Here is a 20,562-nt window from a genome sequence, read left to right on the forward strand (position 1 = left end):
ATTTCTTTTTCTTTTTCTTTTTTTTTCAGATGGAGTCTCGCTGTGTCACCCAGGCTGGAATACAGTGGCACGATCTGGGCTCACTGCAAGGTCCACCTCCCAGGTTCAAGCGATTCTCTTGCCTCAGCTTCCCAAGTACCTGGGATTACAGGCATGCACCGCCACGCACAGCTAATTTTTGTACTTTTAGTAGAGATGGGGTTTCACCATGTTGGCCAGGTTGGTCTCAAACTCCTGACCTCAAGTGATCCACCTGCCTCGGCCTCCCAAAGTGCGGGGATTACAGGCGTGAGCCACTGCACCCGGCTGCTATTCAAATTTCACGCAAATCTGGTGTATGCTTTAAGTCGTCTGTGCGTGATCACATTCTCAGGGTGGAAGTTGAAAGGGCCAAACAAATATTCCCAACCTTCAAAAGGGAAAAAGCTACCAAATCAACTCCATCCCCAATTAAGTCTTTAATTACCCAGAGCAAGAAGCCATAAAGCATTTCTGCTCATGAGGTCTGCGTCAGCTTTCACTCACAGGAGAACAAAAACTCCCAGGCATGGTAGGAAATCCTGGGCGATTTCACATTCAGCACTCACCAAAGGTCGTGCCTGCTTCGGGCCTGCTCACCGAGGACACGATGACGAAGCCGAAGCCCTCGTTCTCCCCACGCCGGATCTCCACGTCGTAGGGCTGCACCACAGTGCTGACCACGCCGCTGCCCCCGCCGCCGCCGCTGCCGATGCCGCTGGTGCTGCCGCTGCCCGAGCTCACCGTGTTCAGCGAATTCTGGCTGCCCTGCGGGGTGCGCTTCTCTTCCGTCAGCGAGGCTGGCTGGTTGCTACTGTGATGAGAGGAGGCTGGCGAGGGCACCTCGTTCTCGGTTTTGGGTACTGTAACAGAGATGCACGCGTACATTACCGTGTCCGGCAGCCCCTCCATCCTGCTGCCCATCCCTCCTTCCCGCAACTCCCTCAAGAAATCAAAACATGAACCGAGGGGAGGAGACAGCACCTGGTTTCACAAAACCTGGATATACGGATTGAAAGCAGCTTCTCTTGACAAATATTAACCATTCAGTATCTACGAACATTGATCCTACTTAACACCAAATGGGACTCGCAAATAGCGTTCGTTATTTTATAGCATGCTATATGTCGACATCCACACTCAGAATCAAGTTTGCAGCAAGATCAACCTGCTGTGAAATATTTCCCCACTGCACAAAGGGATGGGCCTAAGCGTAGGTGAGGGCTACATCCGCGAAGACCACCATTTTGGCTTCATAGATAGAACCTTGGATGCACGTTCATATTGTCATTACTTTCCAATCACATTTCCACTCAGCTTTTTCCATCAGGCAACGAACAGTAAGGTGACGGTAACGTTGAGGCTACCTGTCCTATGTGGGGTTCATGACAACACCTGTGAGACACATATGCTTCTCTTCTTAGCTTCCAGGTGTCAACATCTACTCTGATCACAGAACCGGATACACTGGCCTCCTTCTGAATTTAGTCACCGTGCTAGTGTTACTAAAGCGCTCCTAAACAGCCAACACAGTAGGTGGAACCAACTATGCCAAAAACAAAATGTGTGTTGTGTCCAAGTTTTGGATCAGACTGTATTTATTTTCAAAAGCTTCTCTTTTCATAGATTGTTTTAATTGTGGAAAAATAAGCATAACAAAATTTTAAACCATTTTTAAGCATATAGTTGAGTGGTATTAACTGCATTCACATTTTTATACAACCATCATCATCATCCATCTCCAGAATTTTGTCGTTTTCCCAAATTGAAACTCTGTACTCATTAAAAACTAATTCCCCTTCCCATTTCCTCCATTCCCCACCGACCATCATTCTGCTTTCTGTCTCTATAAATTTGACTACCCTAGGTACCTCATATAAAGGGAATCAATATTTCTCCTTTTGTGACTAGTTCGCTTTGCATAATGTCTCTTCATAGTTTTGACACGCCTTTTACACAGAGCTAAAAATCCAAAATATTTAATATTTAAAAAAATAAACCTGAAACACAAAATATCACATTGCCTTACTATTTCTATTTGGGCCAGGGAAGCCAGATAGTTTTCATCTCATCTCAAAAACCAGTTCTAACTGACTGCTTTTAGCTGCATGGAATACTATGTTAAGAAGGATTGTGAGGCCACAAACAAGCTCTAGGGACATAACCTACAGCAGATTAACACTGTTTTCCATGGATGCAGGAGGTAGGACTCTCACACTGGAATTTAACATCTTAATTCTATAATTAATCATATACCATTTAAAATGGGTTATACTTTTTTTTAAAAAAAAAAACAAGGTACCAATTAATTTGATCTGGCAGGTATCTGTTTCACTAATATTAATGCCACAAGAATTCATAATATTTCAGGTCATATTTCTCCAGTAATTCAACTGATAGAAGACAATCACTTCTGCTGTATTCTGGGTTCTGTCTCAAAGGTTTCAAAGTGGGAGCTGCATCCAAAGGTGAACAACAAGGTGTATTCAACGTGAGCTTTCAGGAAGCTGGTAGGTCAAGGGAAAGGACAGACACACAATTCACTGTCTCAAAATGGCAGATTCGGATGTGGAAGTAAACCATGAGTCACTAGAATGGCAAGGAGGGAATGCTAAAATCTGAAGGTAGTCGGAGGAAGGAGGAATTTCCGAGGGAAGAAGGTTATATTTGTGCTGAGCCTGAAAGGATATGTAGTATTTTGAGAATTAAAGTTCAAAGCTTATGGGCAGGAAGAAGGAATCAAAGCTGACCTAGAACTGGCTGGCTCTACAACTTTCTTGTAGAAAGAAAAAAAAATCTTGGTTTAATACATAGGACAGTAAGAAATCAGTAACTTTTTTATGAGCTTATTTTGTAGCACAAACCCAATTTTTGTTCTCTTGATATGAAGCTACAACTCTTCTGACTTTCATAATGACCTCATTTGTTGAGGATTATCATCAAATGAAGAGGATGGCTAAGTTCTGATTTGCAAGGAGATAGAAGGGAAGTAATATATATTCAACAAGCCTTCCTCTGGAAGACTTTGTTGAACATATGCAAACGGCACATTAAAGTACTTTAGAATGACAGTAATTTTTGCAGGGTTTGAGAGAAGCAAGCCATCTGGAAATTCTGAGCTTGATCACATTTGCAAACATTTGCTAAAATAGATGCTCAAGGAGGCAGACACAGGAAGGAGGCCTTTTCTGTGAATCAAGTGACAACGCACTGTCTGAACGAATGAATGAAATACATACCCGCAAAAACCACTTTACGCCGCACTGTGAGATTGACGTGGCCTTGTTTGGCAGCTTGTTGCATAAGCTGGACCACAAGCTGGTGTGATTTTCCAATTACTGGCGTCCCATCCACACAGATTAATTCATCTCCAGACCTCAGGCGGCCGTCGGTATCAGCAGCACCCAGTGGTACAATGTGACCAATATAAATCTGTTGAATAATTGAACGATGGATGAAACACTTCTCTCCTACATTTACTGTGACATCAATGGCCTTCACATCTCTGGGAACAATTCATTCATTCATGTCTGCAGGCATGCCACAAACATTTATTGAGCACCCACTGTGTACAAGACATTGTGCTAAGTATTGTCACAATTATTAAATGGTGGAAAGAATATTTCTTGCTTAGTTTCCAGCTGTTTATCTGTGGCCTACTGACAACTCACTCTTTCTTTTTCTCCGCTGTAGATATAAATCACTTTTCTCCCTTCATTGTACAACCTATTCTTCTTTCCTACCTACCTAAAAACTCTCTTTCCATACAACTCTGCTAATAAAATTTTAATATTACTTTTATTTAAGAGTCTAGCATCATGCCTAGGAATAGGGAATATGTAATAAATACTCTTAAATGAATGAATGAAGCAAAAATTAGTTGGACATCTCCATTTTCGAAGTCTTTTAGCACCTGAAAGCAGAGCATTCTTTATAGTTAATGTCTTACTGTTATATTTGCCATTCACTAAACCTTAGCTAAAATACTTGTGCCTACCTTGCCTTTCCAGCAGACAATAATGCTATAGTTACCTTTACATGGCATTTACAGTTTGCAAAGAACTTTGACAAAATAGTTGCTAAGAACATGGATTCGAGTCAGACCTTATTTGTCAGTCCCTCCGTTTGGTAGCTCCGTAATCTTGGGCAAGTTAATTAGCTTTTCTTTTTCTCAATGTGAAAACGGGATAAACTGGTGGGTTTGATGGATAAATGAGAGAATGTATGTTAAGAGCCTTTAGCACAGAACCTGGCACATAGTAAGCGCTCGATGAATAATGGCTATTATTATCACAAGGAAATTAACAATACCTATTTTAGTTTTCTTTTCTTCCTTCAAAAGAACCCTGTTATGTTATTCTAAATTTATTCCAAAATGGAGGTCACTGAGATCCAGGGAAGTTCAACGTTTCTTGACCCTTACTCAGGGTTCTTTCTCAAGTTTTGTAAAGGCAGGGTTCTGACATTCTCCAATCACTGTCCCATAAGGCTTTGTGAAATACTCTCTGCACACCAGCAACTCAACACACAAAGCCCAGTACCTGCTGGCAGAGTGAAGGGACCTGGCCAGAAGGACCAGGCTACTGTTACATCAGGTGATGATTATCCTGTTTTGCTTTCTGTTTTTGTCTCCCTTGGGGGAAAGGGGTGGTCTACAGAGGCTGCAGCTGCCACTTTTCACAAACACGCATACAAACTTTTTAGAAAGAATCTAGTCTCTTCTTCCTCAAGACAAACAGTGCTCCACAAAATCCAATGAAAAACCCATACTACTCAAGATGAAAGAGTCAGTGTTGCATCTAGCTGGACAAATCTTGGTGATTTGTCACTGTTGCCAATTTGCTTTGAAGCCTTAGAAAAATATGCCGGGGAGAGAGACGAGCAAAAGACTCACAGGTTCCCCTGGTTCATTTCCACCCAGAATCCTAAATCCAAATCCAGTCTCTTTTCTCCAGAGGAAGATGTCCTGTTCCTGGTAATCTGGAACTGCAGAGAGGGGAGAAAAAAGACATGGATTATTTTTCTGATAAAAGCAGTGATACCCCCAAGATGAACACAGTTGCAAGACAAGAATGGTGGTGCTTGATCAGATGGAAGCTTTTCAATATAGGCAAAGAAACAAAATACTCTGAACAGGTGAAATAACAGAAGACATGGGGATAAAGTAAATAGTGGGAATAGTCACTGAGCCCTAAAGTTCTTCAAAGGACTCATCACTGTTTGATAATTCCGAATCAAGCCCAAGCCATGATCCTTAACTACAAATAGTCAGCATTAACTGCTTTCCTCAGTATTCTTGCAAGGGGAATTAAGTAAATTAAAAGTATGATGTGCCACACTGCAAAGCAGGTGTCCATGTCCAAGAACAGAACTCAGGCTAAGTCAGAGCCACCTCTGAAGCCGGCTCTAAGGATTCTGAAGTCATGTTAAGTCACCAGATGTTTCCTCTACTAGAGGATGAAAGAGAACAGCTTGGTTTAAACAGACTTTCTGATTTATCTTTAAGTCACTTTCTTCTTCCTTAAAATAATTAAGACTAGCAATGCTAATAATTTGTTAGATCATTTTTGCCAAAAATTACTCTCAAACATTCTAGTATTTCTGCATACAGTCAGCCCTCCATATCTGTGGGTTCTGCATCCTTAGATTCAACCAATCACAGATAGAAAATTTGTTAGACCTACAATGGTTTTAGCTGTGATGAATACGTAGAGATTTTTTTTTTCTTGTCGTTATTCCTAATACAGTATCACAACTATTTACATGGCATTTGCATTGTATTAGATGTCATAAGCAGTGTAGAGACGATTTAAAGTATATAGGAGGAGGTGGGTGCGGTAGCTTACAGTGGCAATCCCAGCACTTTGGGAGGCCAAAGCCGGCGAATCGCTTGAGCCCAGGCATTTGAGTCTGGGCAACATAGTGAGACCTTGTCTCTACAAAAAATAAAAAATGGTTCAGGTGTGGTGGTGTGTGTCTATAGTCCTAGCTACTCAGGAAGCTGAGGTGGGAGAATCGCTTGAGCCAGGGAGGTTAAAACTGCAGTGTGCCATGACTGCCCCAGTGCACTCCAGCCTGGGTGACAGAGTGAGACGCTGTCTCAAATAGATAAATAAATACATAAACAACAAACAAACAAATAATACAGGAAGGAGAGTGTGTGTGTGTGTATGTGTGTGTTCCACACAAATATTATGCTATTTTCAAGGGATTTAAGCATCCATGGATTTTTACAACCTTGATGGGGGATGCAGGTGTCCTGAAACCAATTCCCGGCAGATACTGAGGGGTGACTGTACAAAGTTTATTAGGATTTCAATACTATTACCAAAATCAGCCAGGCCTCCAAATCCTTAAGATCAATGGTGATGACAAAGAGTCTATATTAATGAATCATATATCTCATTGCCAAAATCGCTGATTTACTCTAGAATTTGCCTATGATATTTCAGCATTAAAAGTATTAATTCATTTTCCAATAACTTGGTATTTTACTTTCAACGCCCAGTAATGGTCCAGGGCTTTAAAATGAATATCTTGTTTTTTAAAAGAAATGTAATTTCCATAAGAAAATACTTACTATATATGAAATCGTTCTATATACCACTCTGTTACTTCACTAAGGTAAAAGAGGGTTATTTCTATTTAATTCTTACTTAATATTTTAATGTATACATAGGGTGTTTTATGACCTATAAAATGACGTATCTTTTATTTAAAGAGAAAAAAATACGATTCGGTTGCAATGAATCCTAAAGGAGATTTTCAAACGCTGTAGTGCATACCTTCTTATTTAATTAACTGGATTTGGGGCTGAAGGAAAGTGCGGGCCTGAGAATTTAATTCTTTTCTTCTCCAGTTTTGTACAACGGAATAGGGAAGAAGAAGGTGGATGTTTAGATTTTAGGTTGGTGAAGAGATGTCCCTTTTTAGTGATTCACCCACAAACTTAAAATGTATAGTGAATGAATGCACCAACAAACAAGAAACCAAATGACCAGTAAGTACAAGTCAGAGGAGTTCGAATCTGATCTTTTTACTTGAGCTATCTCAGTGCCAGGGCTGTAAATGGGTGCTTTCTATCCACTGCTTTTATTATAATTGCTGAGGCTAAGCTGCAAAACACCGGGAACATGGAGCTAAGCTACAGCACAGGACTCCCATAAACACAATTTGAGAGTAATATTTTCTTGAGCACGCTAAGGTAACAATATTTTCTTTCTGTTCGAGTAGCTGGCTAAAGGATATTTGCTGTAATAGCCTCAATGAAACAACAAATTAAATCAAGTTGTGTCTCCGTCTTTGGTTCACTCAAGCAGGAGGATTATTACCGAAATAGACCACTGGTGCTGTCCAGCCAGCACTGGGTTCCTGGCAGAGTCTGTTTTAGGTCTGCTGAGTGTGTGGCCTTTCTGGGAACAACGAAAGGGCCTCTGCAGAGACTTCCAGCCCAGACCTATTTTTCTCAGCATCATTTAACACAGGAACATTTGCCCATCCTACAGTGACACCAAATGTAACAAGTTTCTGCCTACTGTTGCTCATTTAGGTGTGAGCTAGCATGGTATGGGAGGTTGTGGCCAACAGATTTAGGCTTATCACACCGTTTAGTCCACATGAAAAAAAAAAAAAAGCTTCATTTCCTTCTGAGAATCAGTGGGAAAATGGCAAATTTATTTAAAGGTTTTCTGTTGAAAAGGAAGATGCCCACTGACACTAGGGATGTTAAAGACACAACAGCGAGCCAGAAAACACAGATACAAACATCAAAACACAGACATGTTACAAAGAAAGTCTTCTGCTACTTCAATTTTGGCATTTTAACAATTCTACTCTTCTACCAACTAAATGCCATTTACCCCAATATATAACTTTGGCAATAAATCAGTACTGAAACACATTATGGGATTATGAAATTTCTCTCTTCTGTGTCCTCCGAGGCCACCTCTTCTTAGAGGCATTGAAGTTTCTAAACTACTTCCCCCGAAATGGTTTCCTTCCTTACTTCAGGCAGGTTTTATTACAATTAAGTTTTTAGGCGGCAGTAAGGTAGAACCATTTTTCCGATATTAATATCCCTTTTTTTTGAGTGAGGCTAAATCAAATAGAGCTAAGAAAACCTTGTCCAGTTTTCATTTGTAAGCCCTTGCATATGAACAATTTCTGCAGTTAGTCTCCTTTTGGCAATGCCAGTGACAACTCAATAAAGCAGTCAAAAGACTTCCTTTGATAATTAGAGAGAATGGAACCACCAGGTTTGCAGAGAAACCTCCTGGTGTCTCCATTACTACAGACATACTAACACATTTCCAGACTTGACAAGGGCATGCAAAACCCTTTTTATTCCATCTTGTCTTTGGTTTGCATTTGGTCAACAAGAGCTCCAAGGCACTTCCCTTCATGCCCCTCTTTTCTTCCCTCTCTTTTCTGAACTTCTCCCCAGGCCCCCAGACCAATGAGAACATCAAACAAGATGAATGAAAATGGAGAGACAAAAGTTTTCAGCAGATCCTTACTCGGACATTCTCCAAAATTCGTGGAATTGATTTCTCTCTCTCTCTCACCCTTGCTCAATCCCGATGCAGGTGAAGGTGACATGGCTGGAATATTAATTTCACAATTTTGCAAAGCTTAATGTACATTCTTTCTCTTAGTTCACTTTAATTTAGTTTTGACTGATAAGGAACAGGCAGTTCAGCTTTCACAATAAAGGTCATGGCTGTTATTTAAAAAGACCATAGTTTGATTCCATTTTTTTCTTTCTTTTTTTTTTCACAGTGCTTTACCTATCAAAAAGCTAGAATTTACAATTGCACCATTGAGCGTTTCCTATAACTCCTATTACTATCTTAAACTCTCCTTATTTAATGACACTCTAAAGTACACATTCTTGATTGGCCTTACTTCAATCACGGTTTGTCTAAACCCTTATTGCTTTTGGAAAAATTTAAGTATATTTGTGCTACCATTAAACTACAGCATTTATTCAAAAGTGTATCAAGTTCAGGATGAAATTCATTCTTGTACTAATATCTGTTCAGGTGAATTCTAAGCATTTCAAGCCAGAACAGTCTTATATTTAGAGACACAAATCAATGGATCTATCGGAGAACTGAACAAACACACAAATACTGTCATAATAGCTCTTAAAATCTGGAGGTACATCCAAGCTTCTTAAGCTTACTATGATAAAGAAGCTCAATCGCCACTTCCAAACTTGTAAGCATGTCTCTCCAAAGCAGGACAGATTTACAATGTTGGTTAATAGGACAGTTTTGAGCTTTTTCTTCCAAGCTATATAGTGAACAGGCAAAGTCTCAACTACAAGCCTTATAATTTCTTTTGTAGTAAATGCTACTGGATGTGATCTGATTCTCCTAAACATTTACTAATAAGACTGCATCACTGTTGTTTTTAAGATGTGCACAATTCTAGAGAAACTATAAAACAGGCAACATGGCTTTTAAAGGACTTTAGTGCTAGTCTTTGTTTTTAATTAAACATTGAAACCCTTCAAAGGGATTCATGAACACATGTGTAATTCAGACTGATTCACTCTAATGCTGCTGCCTTGAGAGATGGCCATATCAAAAATATGGTACATCGCAACAAATTTAGACCATGTGAAGGAATGCGATCACAGATTGTGTTAATCTCCACATTGCCCCTAATAATAAAAGAAAAAGAACAATGTATTTTCAACAAAAAGAGGGTAATATGGCACAGTTAAGCTGCTGTTGCTGACTTCAATTTTCCTGTTTTTCCTGGAGTACTCTGCTCATTTTACTGTCTTGGGGAGAAGGGGCAGGGAATCACAACTAACAAGGCTATACACTTTTTTTCTCTTTGAAAGACAAGATACGAAACAACCTAAGGGAATGGCAGAAACTGATCTGAGATAAAGAAAAATACTGATTCAAACACAAGATTGATGCAGGTTCATTACTAGGTGCTGTGAAAATAAAATCTGTGACAGATACTGAATAATCACCATGGGGGCCAGGGGGAGGTCTCATCATTATCCTCATTTAGTAGTGAGGAAGAAATCAATGTGAATCTTAACATCAATTAGGTTGCTACTATCTATCAGTCAACTACAGAGCCTCCAATTACCAAAAAGGAATAGATTCCCATTTGTGCTGCTCTATCCGATTCCTCAGATGTTAAAGAAAGTGAAGGAACAAAACTGGCACCATTCTGAATATTTCTTTTCTTTTCTTTTTTGAGACAGAGTCTCACTCTGTCACCCAGGCTGGAGTGCAGTGGCATGATCCTGGCTCACTGCAAGCTCCGCCTCCCAGGTTCCAGTGATTCTCCTGCCTCAGCCTCTTGAGTAGCTGGGACTACAGGCACACGCCACCACACCTGGCTAATTTTTGTATTTTTTAGTAGAGACGGGGTATCACCATATTGGCCAGGCTGGTCTCCAACTCCTGACTTCATGATCCGCCCGCCTAGGCCTCCCAAAGCTCTGGGATTACATGAGTAAGTCACAATGCCTGGCCCCAAATATTTCAGTCCGGCTGCCACCTGAGCAATTTCAGTACTTATAGCAGCTGGCTATGGCCACATTACATATTTTTTCTTATTTTTTTTTTCCTGGTGAAAACTTTTTTAGAAACATTTGATTAGGTCAAATTCTTAAGAAAATTTGCCACCACCAGGGTAAAAATGGCATTTGAGCAAAAGCCTTCTATTAAACGGATGTTTTAGAATTATCCTGTCAACCCATGATGCCCCTGCCAGCCCTTCAGAATGCAATTCATTTTATCATGAAAAGATTCATACAGGAAAACTCAATCATAAATGTGTACTGTATTGAGGAAAGCAGGAGCTCGGTCAATAAAGCAATATCTCAACATTAACTGAAGTCGGGCCATTGATTGGACGAGCCACATGCTTAGAGAGAAATGTGGAGGGAATGTGAAAACGCTCCTCTTTACAAACATCTCTTAAACGGTTTACTTCAGTGAAATCACTACAATGAGTGAGGAGACACAATGAGGACAGAATCTGGTTCCTGGTTAGCATCCACTGCATATGAGGTCATTCCAAATGGAACTTCATTTCCTTTAGTCAGGCCTCGGGGGTACTTTAGGGGTGTCTTTCTAGTCCAGCGACTAAAATAAGTCCCTGCTCAAATCAGTGGGCTTTTTGTCAGCAGAGTGAACTTGTAGCCAAAACAGCCCATTTAATTCCATGCATTGTGGTAGTAAGAAGGCAGTAATATTTCTCCCTTGAGGAGGAAAAGGATAGAGCCCTGAGCAACTCCTAACATTTGATAACCAGCAAGACTCCAGGCTCACCTCTGCCCCCAAACTGCTGAGTATCACTCAGTGGACTGACCAACCTTCCTCCTCAGACAAGGATGCTGGCCTCACTGCCCCATTTTGCTTGGTCACAGAGAAGTTGACTTTCAGCATACACTTCAGCCGGCAAAGGAAGCACAGCACAGCCAAGTCTGTGTGGTGGACAGGAGGCCAGGGCCCCACACCTCACACAACCTCTCTGCCACGACTCTCGATGTCCCTGCTGAGCAGTGACCACAGTTGCAGCTAGAAATGAAACCTGTGCTGAGGGGAGGATGAGCACTCTTCACTCTTCACTCTTCCAGCTTCTCTCAGACCCTTCAACAAACTGAATCTCCACCGTCACAACACCTCTCCCCTACCCCATACCAAAAAGAGAAAATGAGGTATCTGTCCTTCATAGCTGCCTCACCCTGACCAATTATACTCATAAGAAAACATCAGAAAACAGCAACCCAAGAACAACAACAACAACAACAACAACAAGGAGTTTGCATCGCCTAAAATTAAGGCATTTTAGGAACTTCCATTGGTAAGATAAATGAATATTATTTATGGCGAATAGTTTTTGGAAATCATTTCATAATAAAAAGTAAGACATTAAACATGAGAGTGATATTATGTTTATATGAGCCAAGAAGTTACAAAATATACTATCACTAGCTTGTATTTATAGAAAAGGTAAAGCACTGGATAAGTAATTAAAGCACAACCACTCACTGCTATTGTTTTCTCCTTTTTGTGGGAAATGTTTAGAGAGATTATAATGGTTAAAAAAAGTTACCAGTATTTTTGAAAATCAAGAGACCACTTAAAAAGCATTTAATTTCTTCTCATTAGCCCTACAATCCCAGTCAATCATATTTAAGTTCTACTGCATATTGGATTTGTGCTCAGAGCACATCACAATCTCCACTCAGGGAATTAATGAGACAGCAGCTCTTATCTACCATGCCTTTTAACTGAAGGGAGGAAAAAAAACCCATTTTCACCCAGGGCATTTATTTGATAACCATCCACTTCTACCCTCTCCCCAGACTGAAGGCATAGTGAGGCCTCCATGGATAGCCAGCAGAGTCCACTCCCTTGGCCATACTTTTGCCTCTTGTGGATTTCACTTTATCCGGTTTACATACTGCAACTCCTCTATTTTCAATAACCTTCAAAAGAAAGGTAGAGCCCTGTGGAGGGGTCAGGGTAAGACAGAGGCCAGGATGCTACTCACGTCGGTTTTCATACATGCTCCTGGACTGGGCCCAGATTTTAAAAGGATCTGGTTTTTTCTGGCCAGAGCTGTCAGTTTGATCTGGAGCTTGGGCCTCTGCAGGTGGGAACTCGGGGAGCACCTGTGTGCTGTGGCTTGGGGATGCTGTGTGCAGGCTCCGGTGGCTGGAAACACTGTGCTGAGAACTATTCTGGCTGTCTTTCCTTTCCAGTGGTTGCTGAAAGTAAGCAAGTGAGAAGGGCAAGAAGAAAAGATCATTATTGGTTCTCTGAGTGGGTGTTTTCCACCAGCTTGTCTTTGTTTAGCACTTCTGCATACACATACATAAGTATATCAATAGTATTTTGGCTCCCACCTTTCTCCAGCTAATGCTGAATGCAGATAAATCCCTAGGTGACTGGCAGACAAACAGAGGGGTGGGCCAGATAGAAAGACATAATCATAACCCATACTGTTCTCTGGGTTATAGCGGAAAACAAATCCAATATTCATCACAGGTTCTCAGCTAAGATGCTATGCTCGTTTATTGCAAGATGGATCAGTTTTAACATCCTCATTTTCACAAAAATATGTGACACCAAATACCATGAGTGGTTTACGATAAGGCTATAATATCCAGAAGAAATATAATCAGGACTAAAGATGCACCTCAGGACTCCATGTCTTGTATCTTTTAATAATGAAATACCCAATTCCTCTCTAAGAGTTTGCTATCCATTCTTTTCGACTGTTAAACAAAAAAAACCCAAAAAAACAGAGGTCAGATCTTTCAAACATCATACCTAGGCATTATATGTTTACTGGTATTTCTATGTGTATAAATTACTAATATATGAAGAACTTCCTTTATTCTTAGCTAATCAATTTTGCAATCATTACACTTCACCTCTTAAACTGCCGATAGTACTGTTGGTTGAAAACCATGATCAAACTTTGTATATGAGTTGACCTCCGGGGGTCACCCTTCTTAGATTTGCAACTTCTCCAAAGTTCAAGTATTATAATATTCAAAGGGGAAGAGTTCCATTTAAATTTCAATTGAATAACCAAGTCCTTGTTTATTAAAATCTGCTCAGCAAAGACCCTTCTCATTTTACGAAATGCTCTGTTAGAATGGCTAATGAATGGAGAGTAAGACCTAATGGAAAGGAAAATAGTAGGTAGAACAGGAAATAACTGTAGTTCTTATTTTCTCCAATAAAAGACTGTGGTAATCTCAGGTGTTTAGCATTCCCTATTCAAAACAAAAAAATCCTGCAGTCATGCCTCATACACCATAGACACCACGTCACTATACTTATCTGATTTAAAGCACTGTATGGGGTTGAGGGCAGGAAGGGGCTCTCCCTTCACTTTTATAGATCCTGTAGAGCTCATGGTTTTAAAGTACTTTGTAAGAGCTTTGACCTTGAGCATTCTAGATCCCTGAAGTTCTTTACAGAGCCCATATATTCCACCGGGTGTTCCGATCAATCCTATCAAGACCATTTTTCCTTGCTGTCTCCCCAGGGATCCTTCATCTTTCATTCCCCTGGAATTCTGCTGGAAATTTGCAAGGTCCTTTCACTTAATTCTCAGGTCCCTGTATTTCCTCTACTTCCAGTCCTTGCTTTGAAACACGTATCTGAAGAAAGCCCAAGGAGGACAAAAACTTCATTTGCTCTTGACTATTACAGATTTGAATGCAGATATTGGCAAGGATTCAAAATTGAGAACAATTGGACATGTATTTAATGAAGGCAAGATAGACCATTTAAAATTACACTTGATATGCTTGTGGGAAAAATCTGAGGACCATATTCTAAGCTACTCTGAAGGTCTTGGGAAAACTGTATGAGAGGCTTAATTCACTCCAATTCAAGGGGAAAAACACACTGGTGCAGATGCCAGGAAAACACGCTGATGTTTGGGTGGGAACAAACACCATCATAACCCCATGTCACCGTTTTTCTCTTCTGAGGATCAAGTGCTCAGCTCAGATTTGGTTGCCACTCCAAAGAGTTGATAGAAGCCGGCTCTGCCAACTTCAACAGTTTCTCCTCCAACAGTGAATTCAGCTCCCAGGGCCAGAGTCAAAAAATGTAAATGATGGATACCATATCCATTTTCTTCTGCATGCACATGGGAATGTTGTTTGTTTTTGTTTTTGTTTTTTTTTCCCCCTCTTCAATATGGTCTTTACAAGGGTCTTGATTATAAACAACCATGTATAGCATCAGCCCATTTTTGTGTGAACATACATAACAATGCATAGAGAAAATGGGATTACGGGTGGAGTTTTTCCCTCTTATCATTATACTTTCCCATATTACCTACCTTTTTTATTTTTATTTTATTTATTTATTTATTTTTTTTTTGAGATGGAGTCTCACTCTGTTGCCCAGGCTGAAGTGCAGTGGCGTGATCTCGGCTCACTGCAAGCTCCGCCTCCCGGGTTCACGCCATTCTCCTGCCTCAGCCTCCCCAGAAGCTGGGACTACAGGCGTCCGCCACCATGCCCGGCTAATTTTTTTTGTATTTTTAGTAGAGACGGGGTTTCACCATGTTTGCCAGGATGGTCTCGATCTCTTGACCTTGTGATCCGCCCGTCTCGGCCTCCCAAAGTGCTGGGATTACAAGCGTGAGCCACCGCGCCCGGCCTACCTTTTTTATTTTTATAGTGCACAGAGAATACTTTTTATAATCAAGACAAAATTTAAAGTCATTTTCATTTCAAAATGAACCTTGGTAAATAGAATTAATGGGAACTGCTACTTCCTATTTTTTTACATTTTAGTAATGTTTTACTTTTGTTCACCTCTGAAGGGGGAAGATATTTTAAATGTAAAAGCAAAAAACTCAATAAAAGACCTCTGCATTTACCTGAGAGTGGCATGCCTCCCTTCAAAGGACCACTCTCTTTTGGTTCCTCAAATTAGTAGATGCCAGATTGATTGCAGGGCCGGCCTATGAGCACTAAATTCTGACCCTGGAAGCTCTGGTCTCCTCCTCGTGTGGAAACTACTCTTCACAAAGGTGTGCACACTGCAGGATTACCTGCAGGAAACAGCCCTGTGCTGCTGCTTCTTTTGTAGGGTTATTTGCAGTTTCTGTTCCATTGTCTTCTTGGGCCATTACCCCCTGAAGACTAACTCAAACCTTTTCCACTTGATCCCTCTTCCTGAACTGCAGAGAAATATCCTTCTGGCATCCCTGACCCACCGAGAAAGTCTGATAAAAGTATTGGACCTGTATCCCAGAGAAAATGCGTATGTGCTTTTACATACATACCTGTACATGCGTGTGCAGAGATTCAGCATGTTACATCATGGGTTTTTGAAACCCTCTCATGTCTGTCCCAGTATAACAAATCCCTGACATGGAAGACCTAGATCTCTTACGTCTAACTGAAGAGATGGTTCCACCAGAAACAGAGAGTGCAAATGAAGTCTACTGGAAACACTTGGGCCATTTTTCAAATTATAACACCCTTTCTCACCTCCCCAATAAATGACTCATTTAGGTCCAATTTAACACCAAATGACAGACACAATCTGGAATGAGTTTGCAAAACTGCCTCTTGGTCAAACTGCACCTCTGAGTCTCTTTTAAATGCCATCTAAACTTTATACCTCAAATTAGAAAATAAAAGTAAAGGAGCATCCTGAGAATGTGCTCGAAAAACTGTGCCACCACTCAACTATCTCTAACTGACATATATAAATGGCACACTAATGGGCTAAATACACAATAATCTGGAAGCTTTCTGGATGTTCTCCCTGCTAAGACTTAACCTCACTCTATGTTCCTTCTCAAGTTCAATTATGAAAACTCATTAATTTGAAGATACATTCTGTAACTTAGTATCTTGTTGGCACTCTGGATTTTTTAAAACTATGCTGTGGGTGTGGGAGGAGTTTGAAGTTTTTTTTTTTTTAATTTTCTGTGAGCATGCTGATCGGCTATGAGGTTGTCCTTTATCTGGTTAGAGCCCAGAATTGTCCAGGAAAAAAACCACGTTTATATATCTCCCAAATTAAAGAAAACTTGTATGCATTTTCAGTAGTCTGGATCATCTCCTAGAAGACTAGGGACATGAGAATATGTTCACTTCTGAACTATTTATGACACAGGATCAGATTTGCATTTAACGCGATTTTATTTCACCTCATTTTCCTAGGTGAGACACTAGTCCAAAGACAAGTAGCTGTAGTTAAAGGTATACTTTTAAGTCTGTTAACGAAACCCTGTGCACACTAAGAACATGGAAAAATGGAAAAATAGTACACCAATGATATAACATCCAGCCCAGGCCCTCCTAAGTGGGCTGCCCTACCTGCAATAGATTTATTCACCTAACCCAATAAATACATAGGATCACCTGCTGTGTGCCAGATACCGAGGGAAACAACGTGTAAACAAGGAATAGATGGTACCCGAGCTCTTGAAATTTATCCCTGGGCATGTATCTAAGTGTGTGTATACGTAGTGTGTGTAGATGAATATTAATCAAATATAATATATTGATAGCAACACACTGCAACGTCCTTTAGAAAGGTGGTAAAGAGAGGACTCTGGAAAAAATCTATTAACAGAAAGAGAAGGCTGGGCATGGTGGCTCACACCTGTAATCCCAGCACTTTGGGAGGCCGAGTAACACAGATCCCTTGAGGTCAGGAGTTCGAAACCAGCCTGACCAACATGGTGAAACTCTGTCTCTGCTAAAAATACAAAAATTACCCAGGCGTGGTGGCATGCACCTGTAATCCCAGCTACTTGGGAGGCTGATGTATGAGAATCACTTGGAAAGGTGGAGCTTGCAGTGAGACGAGATCACACTACTGCACTCCAGCCTGGGTGACACAGTGAGACTCCATCTCAAAAAAAAAAAAACAAAAAAACAAAAAAACAAAAAAACAAAAAAACAAAACATAGGGTGTGCTAAGTGGACTTTCTGAACAAAAAAGCTAGTGTGGCACAGCAAGGAAGGGTGGCCTGAGAGGAACTGGGAGGCCACATAACGCATGAGCCCTGTGGGCTACGTAAGGAGTTTGGGTTTCATTCTTAGTTTCAAGAGGGGGAATCCATTAATGAAGTTCAAGTGGGGATGTTCCAAGAGCCAACATGTTTCCAGAAAGTTTGGTGTCACTACTGGGTGGTGAATGGATTGGTGGGGAATAGGAGTGAATGCAGAGAGGCCAGTCAGGAAGCCCCAGCTACAGTCAATGTGGGAACCTAAGGTGGGCAACACCAGGGTAGCTGGAGTTACCCAGGAAAAGAACAAGTGAGGTCAGAAGACACTTTGGTGCCAAATTCAACAGGGATTGCTGACAGACTGAATGGAGGAGGCTGAGGAGCAGGAGAATGGAGGGGACAGGAGAGAAGAGAGGTGAAGAGGATCACCAAAAGGAGGAGAGCTTAGAAACAAGGATATCCACCCACCACATCTCTAGTGTGAGTAACTGGTTGAGAAGGGGTCCCATATGTTAAGAAAGGAATTTCCAGCGCTAACTGTTGTCACTATGCTGGTATTTTTGAAGCAAGAGTCTTATTGCTGAGTCTCAATTCATAGCCAGCTAGGAATATGGAAATGGGCTCAATTTTAAAAATTCCATAAAGGTCTTTGGCCACATGTTGACCATGAACCTGTATCACAAGACCTTTTAAACTAAAACTGTACCAACCTCTCTGAAATGAATGATTCCCTTACTTACTGTCAGGCCAGGGAAATTGGGAAGACATAATGGTTTTTATAAATGGAAACGGGAAGAAAAAATCAACTCATCAGTATTTCCCAGAATGATTTCAAAATGTAGGTACTTATAAAGTAAACTGAAAATATTTGCTTGGAAGAGCAAATGAATACAGACAGCACTTAGGAGCTTAAATGATGAAAAGAATTCATGTGGCTTAAAAATGACAAATCGATCCATTTTAAAGCAAAATTATTTACAGTTCACTTATCTGCCAAGAGCGAAGGCTACTGCGGCGATTTACATGGACAACAGGAAAAACTCCAAGTGCTGATGAGGCATTAGGCCAATGTCATTAAAGGCTGTGTGAAAATCAGAGACTCGAATCCAAGCCAATGCAGAGGATGGTCCTTCTTTTTGTTTGTTTCTTTTATCATTTATGGGTCTAAGTCAAATGATTTCTTCCAAAAAGGTGGGCAAGAGGAGTTAATGGAGAAGAAAAGGCAGGCACTGAGTGGATATGAAAATGGATTCTGGTTCACATTGCATGTTTTAAAGGAATGTAATACAATGGCAAAGTCCATCTTCCAGGGTTCCAAAAGGCAGAGAAGGGGAGTTGCCATGGGAAGTGAGAGGCAAGGAGACTGACTTAAGTGATCCTATGCCTTCACCCATCTACTACTCTCACTGCTTCTTCTTGTAGGCTGTAGAAGCTTTGATGGGATCAATCATCATGCTGGTTATCACCCGGGGGCATTAGGGAAAAGGAAGACAGGTGCCACACAACTGGGTGAGTCTGAGAAAGAGGCAGGGTACATACAATGGAATGATCTAGGCCAGAGTCACTCAGTGTATGTGTGTGTAAAAGGAGTATCTCCCTCACATTTCCTAATGACTAGTTTTCAGCAATTTCCTTTAGCATCTCTCGCAGGGGAAAGGGACAGAGAGGATAGTGGAACAAAAACCTATCACTGTGGCTACCCTGCAGACAGCTTGCTATGTCTGCTGTAAAGAGGCTGTTGAAGAGACTGCCTCTTCAATGTGGATGGGCACTGGATGCTTTCCCCACCATCCATGGTCCTCTATATGAAAACTTCTTGTAGGATATTTTTTTTTCTTTTGTAAATAGGAAAATCTTGTCTCTTTAGTGAATATGGTACACTTTCTTTCATCTGACAATAAGAGCTGAGTAAAGAATGTGGTTTCCTATGTTGCCTAGGCTGCTGGGGAACTCCAAAGTACTCTACAGCTCAATCACAGCACTTACTCAATTGTGGGTGTTGGCACTTTATGATGACTTATAGGTTCTTATAATTAAGAGTGGAATGATTACATTATGTGTGTACTTGGTTCCGTGTTATATTTCTGCTTTATTAACGCTCATCACACTTTAATCCCTACGAGGGGAGGATCTCTGTAGATCTGCCTATTGATGTGGTTATTGTTTCTCCCTCCCCATTTCCATGAGGGCAGGGATGTTTTCTGCTTAATTCTTATCAAATATTGGCACTGGGCCTGGCACACATAAAATAATAAATACTTGTTGATGAAATGACTGCACAAACATTTTGGAAATTTGTGACAATGAATCTTTTTTTTTTTGTAAGGAGCAATCAATAAATGGTTTGTTTGCAAACTGCAAGAAAAGAGGTGCCATGACCATCTTATTTATTATAGTATTTCCAGCGCTTCACACCAAACCTGATATTTAATGGGTTCTAAATACTAGTTTTCTGAATAATGGATGAATGGAAGGATGAAAGATGAATGTGTAGGTGGAGGAACAGATGGATAAATAGAAGATGATAGCTAGGTGCGGTGGCACATGACTGTAATCCCAGCACATTGGGAGGCCAAGATAGGAGGAGCACTTGAGACCAGCTTGGGCAAAATGGTGAGACTCCCGTCTCTACAAAAAATATAAAAATTAGCCAGGCATGGTGGTGCATACCTATAGTCCCAGCTACTTGGAAGGCTAAGGCAAGAGATTGCTTGGGCCCAGGAGTTCGAGGCTGCAGTTAGCTATGACTGTGCCACTGCACTCCAGGCTTGATGACAAGGTGAGACTCCGTCTCAAAAAAAAAGAGGGGACAGATGAAGGGAAAATAATTGCGAAATGAATTCATAAGAAAACAGGTGGATACTGACTTAAAATTCAGGGTTTGGTGTGATACTTAGTTTTAAATTCTCATACACAAGATCCTTGTGGGTGATTTAGACTGAGAGTCTCAGTTAAATGAGTTTTCAGTAAGGATGATTAAGTTGGGCCACAGAATCAGTTTCCCAGAGAGGTCTAAAGCCTGACAGAAAATATGTCTTATTTTTGTCTCTGCTATTT

General features: G+C 40.8%; 1 protein-coding gene across 45 annotated transcripts in view; it reads right to left on the reverse strand.

Annotated features, from left to right (window-relative positions):
* MAGI1 (membrane associated guanylate kinase, WW and PDZ domain containing 1) overlaps positions 1-20,562 on the reverse strand; it is a 678,422-nt gene that overhangs the window by 25,027 nt on the left and 632,833 nt on the right. For 36 of the 45 annotated variants that reach the window (XM_077993285.1, XM_015130467.3, XM_077993281.1 and 33 more), the window contains 4 exons: positions 12,553-12,769; positions 4,913-5,004; positions 3,258-3,450; positions 588-881 (listed from right to left, as the gene is read on the reverse strand). In XM_077993285.1, the coding sequence (XP_077849411.1) occupies positions 588-881; positions 3,258-3,450; positions 4,913-5,004; positions 12,553-12,769 (796 nt within the window). Of the gene's footprint in view, positions 1-587; positions 882-3,257; positions 3,451-4,912; positions 5,005-8,534; positions 8,619-12,552; positions 12,770-20,562 lie in introns of all 45 variants that reach the window. The other 9 variants (XM_001090904.5, XM_015130451.3, XM_015130465.3 and 6 more) reach the window with 1 other exon arrangement.

This window comes from Macaca mulatta, chromosome 2, assembly GCF_049350105.2.
Source record: "Macaca mulatta isolate MMU2019108-1 chromosome 2, T2T-MMU8v2.0, whole genome shotgun sequence".
Lineage (NCBI taxonomy): Eukaryota > Metazoa > Chordata > Mammalia > Primates > Cercopithecidae > Macaca > Macaca mulatta.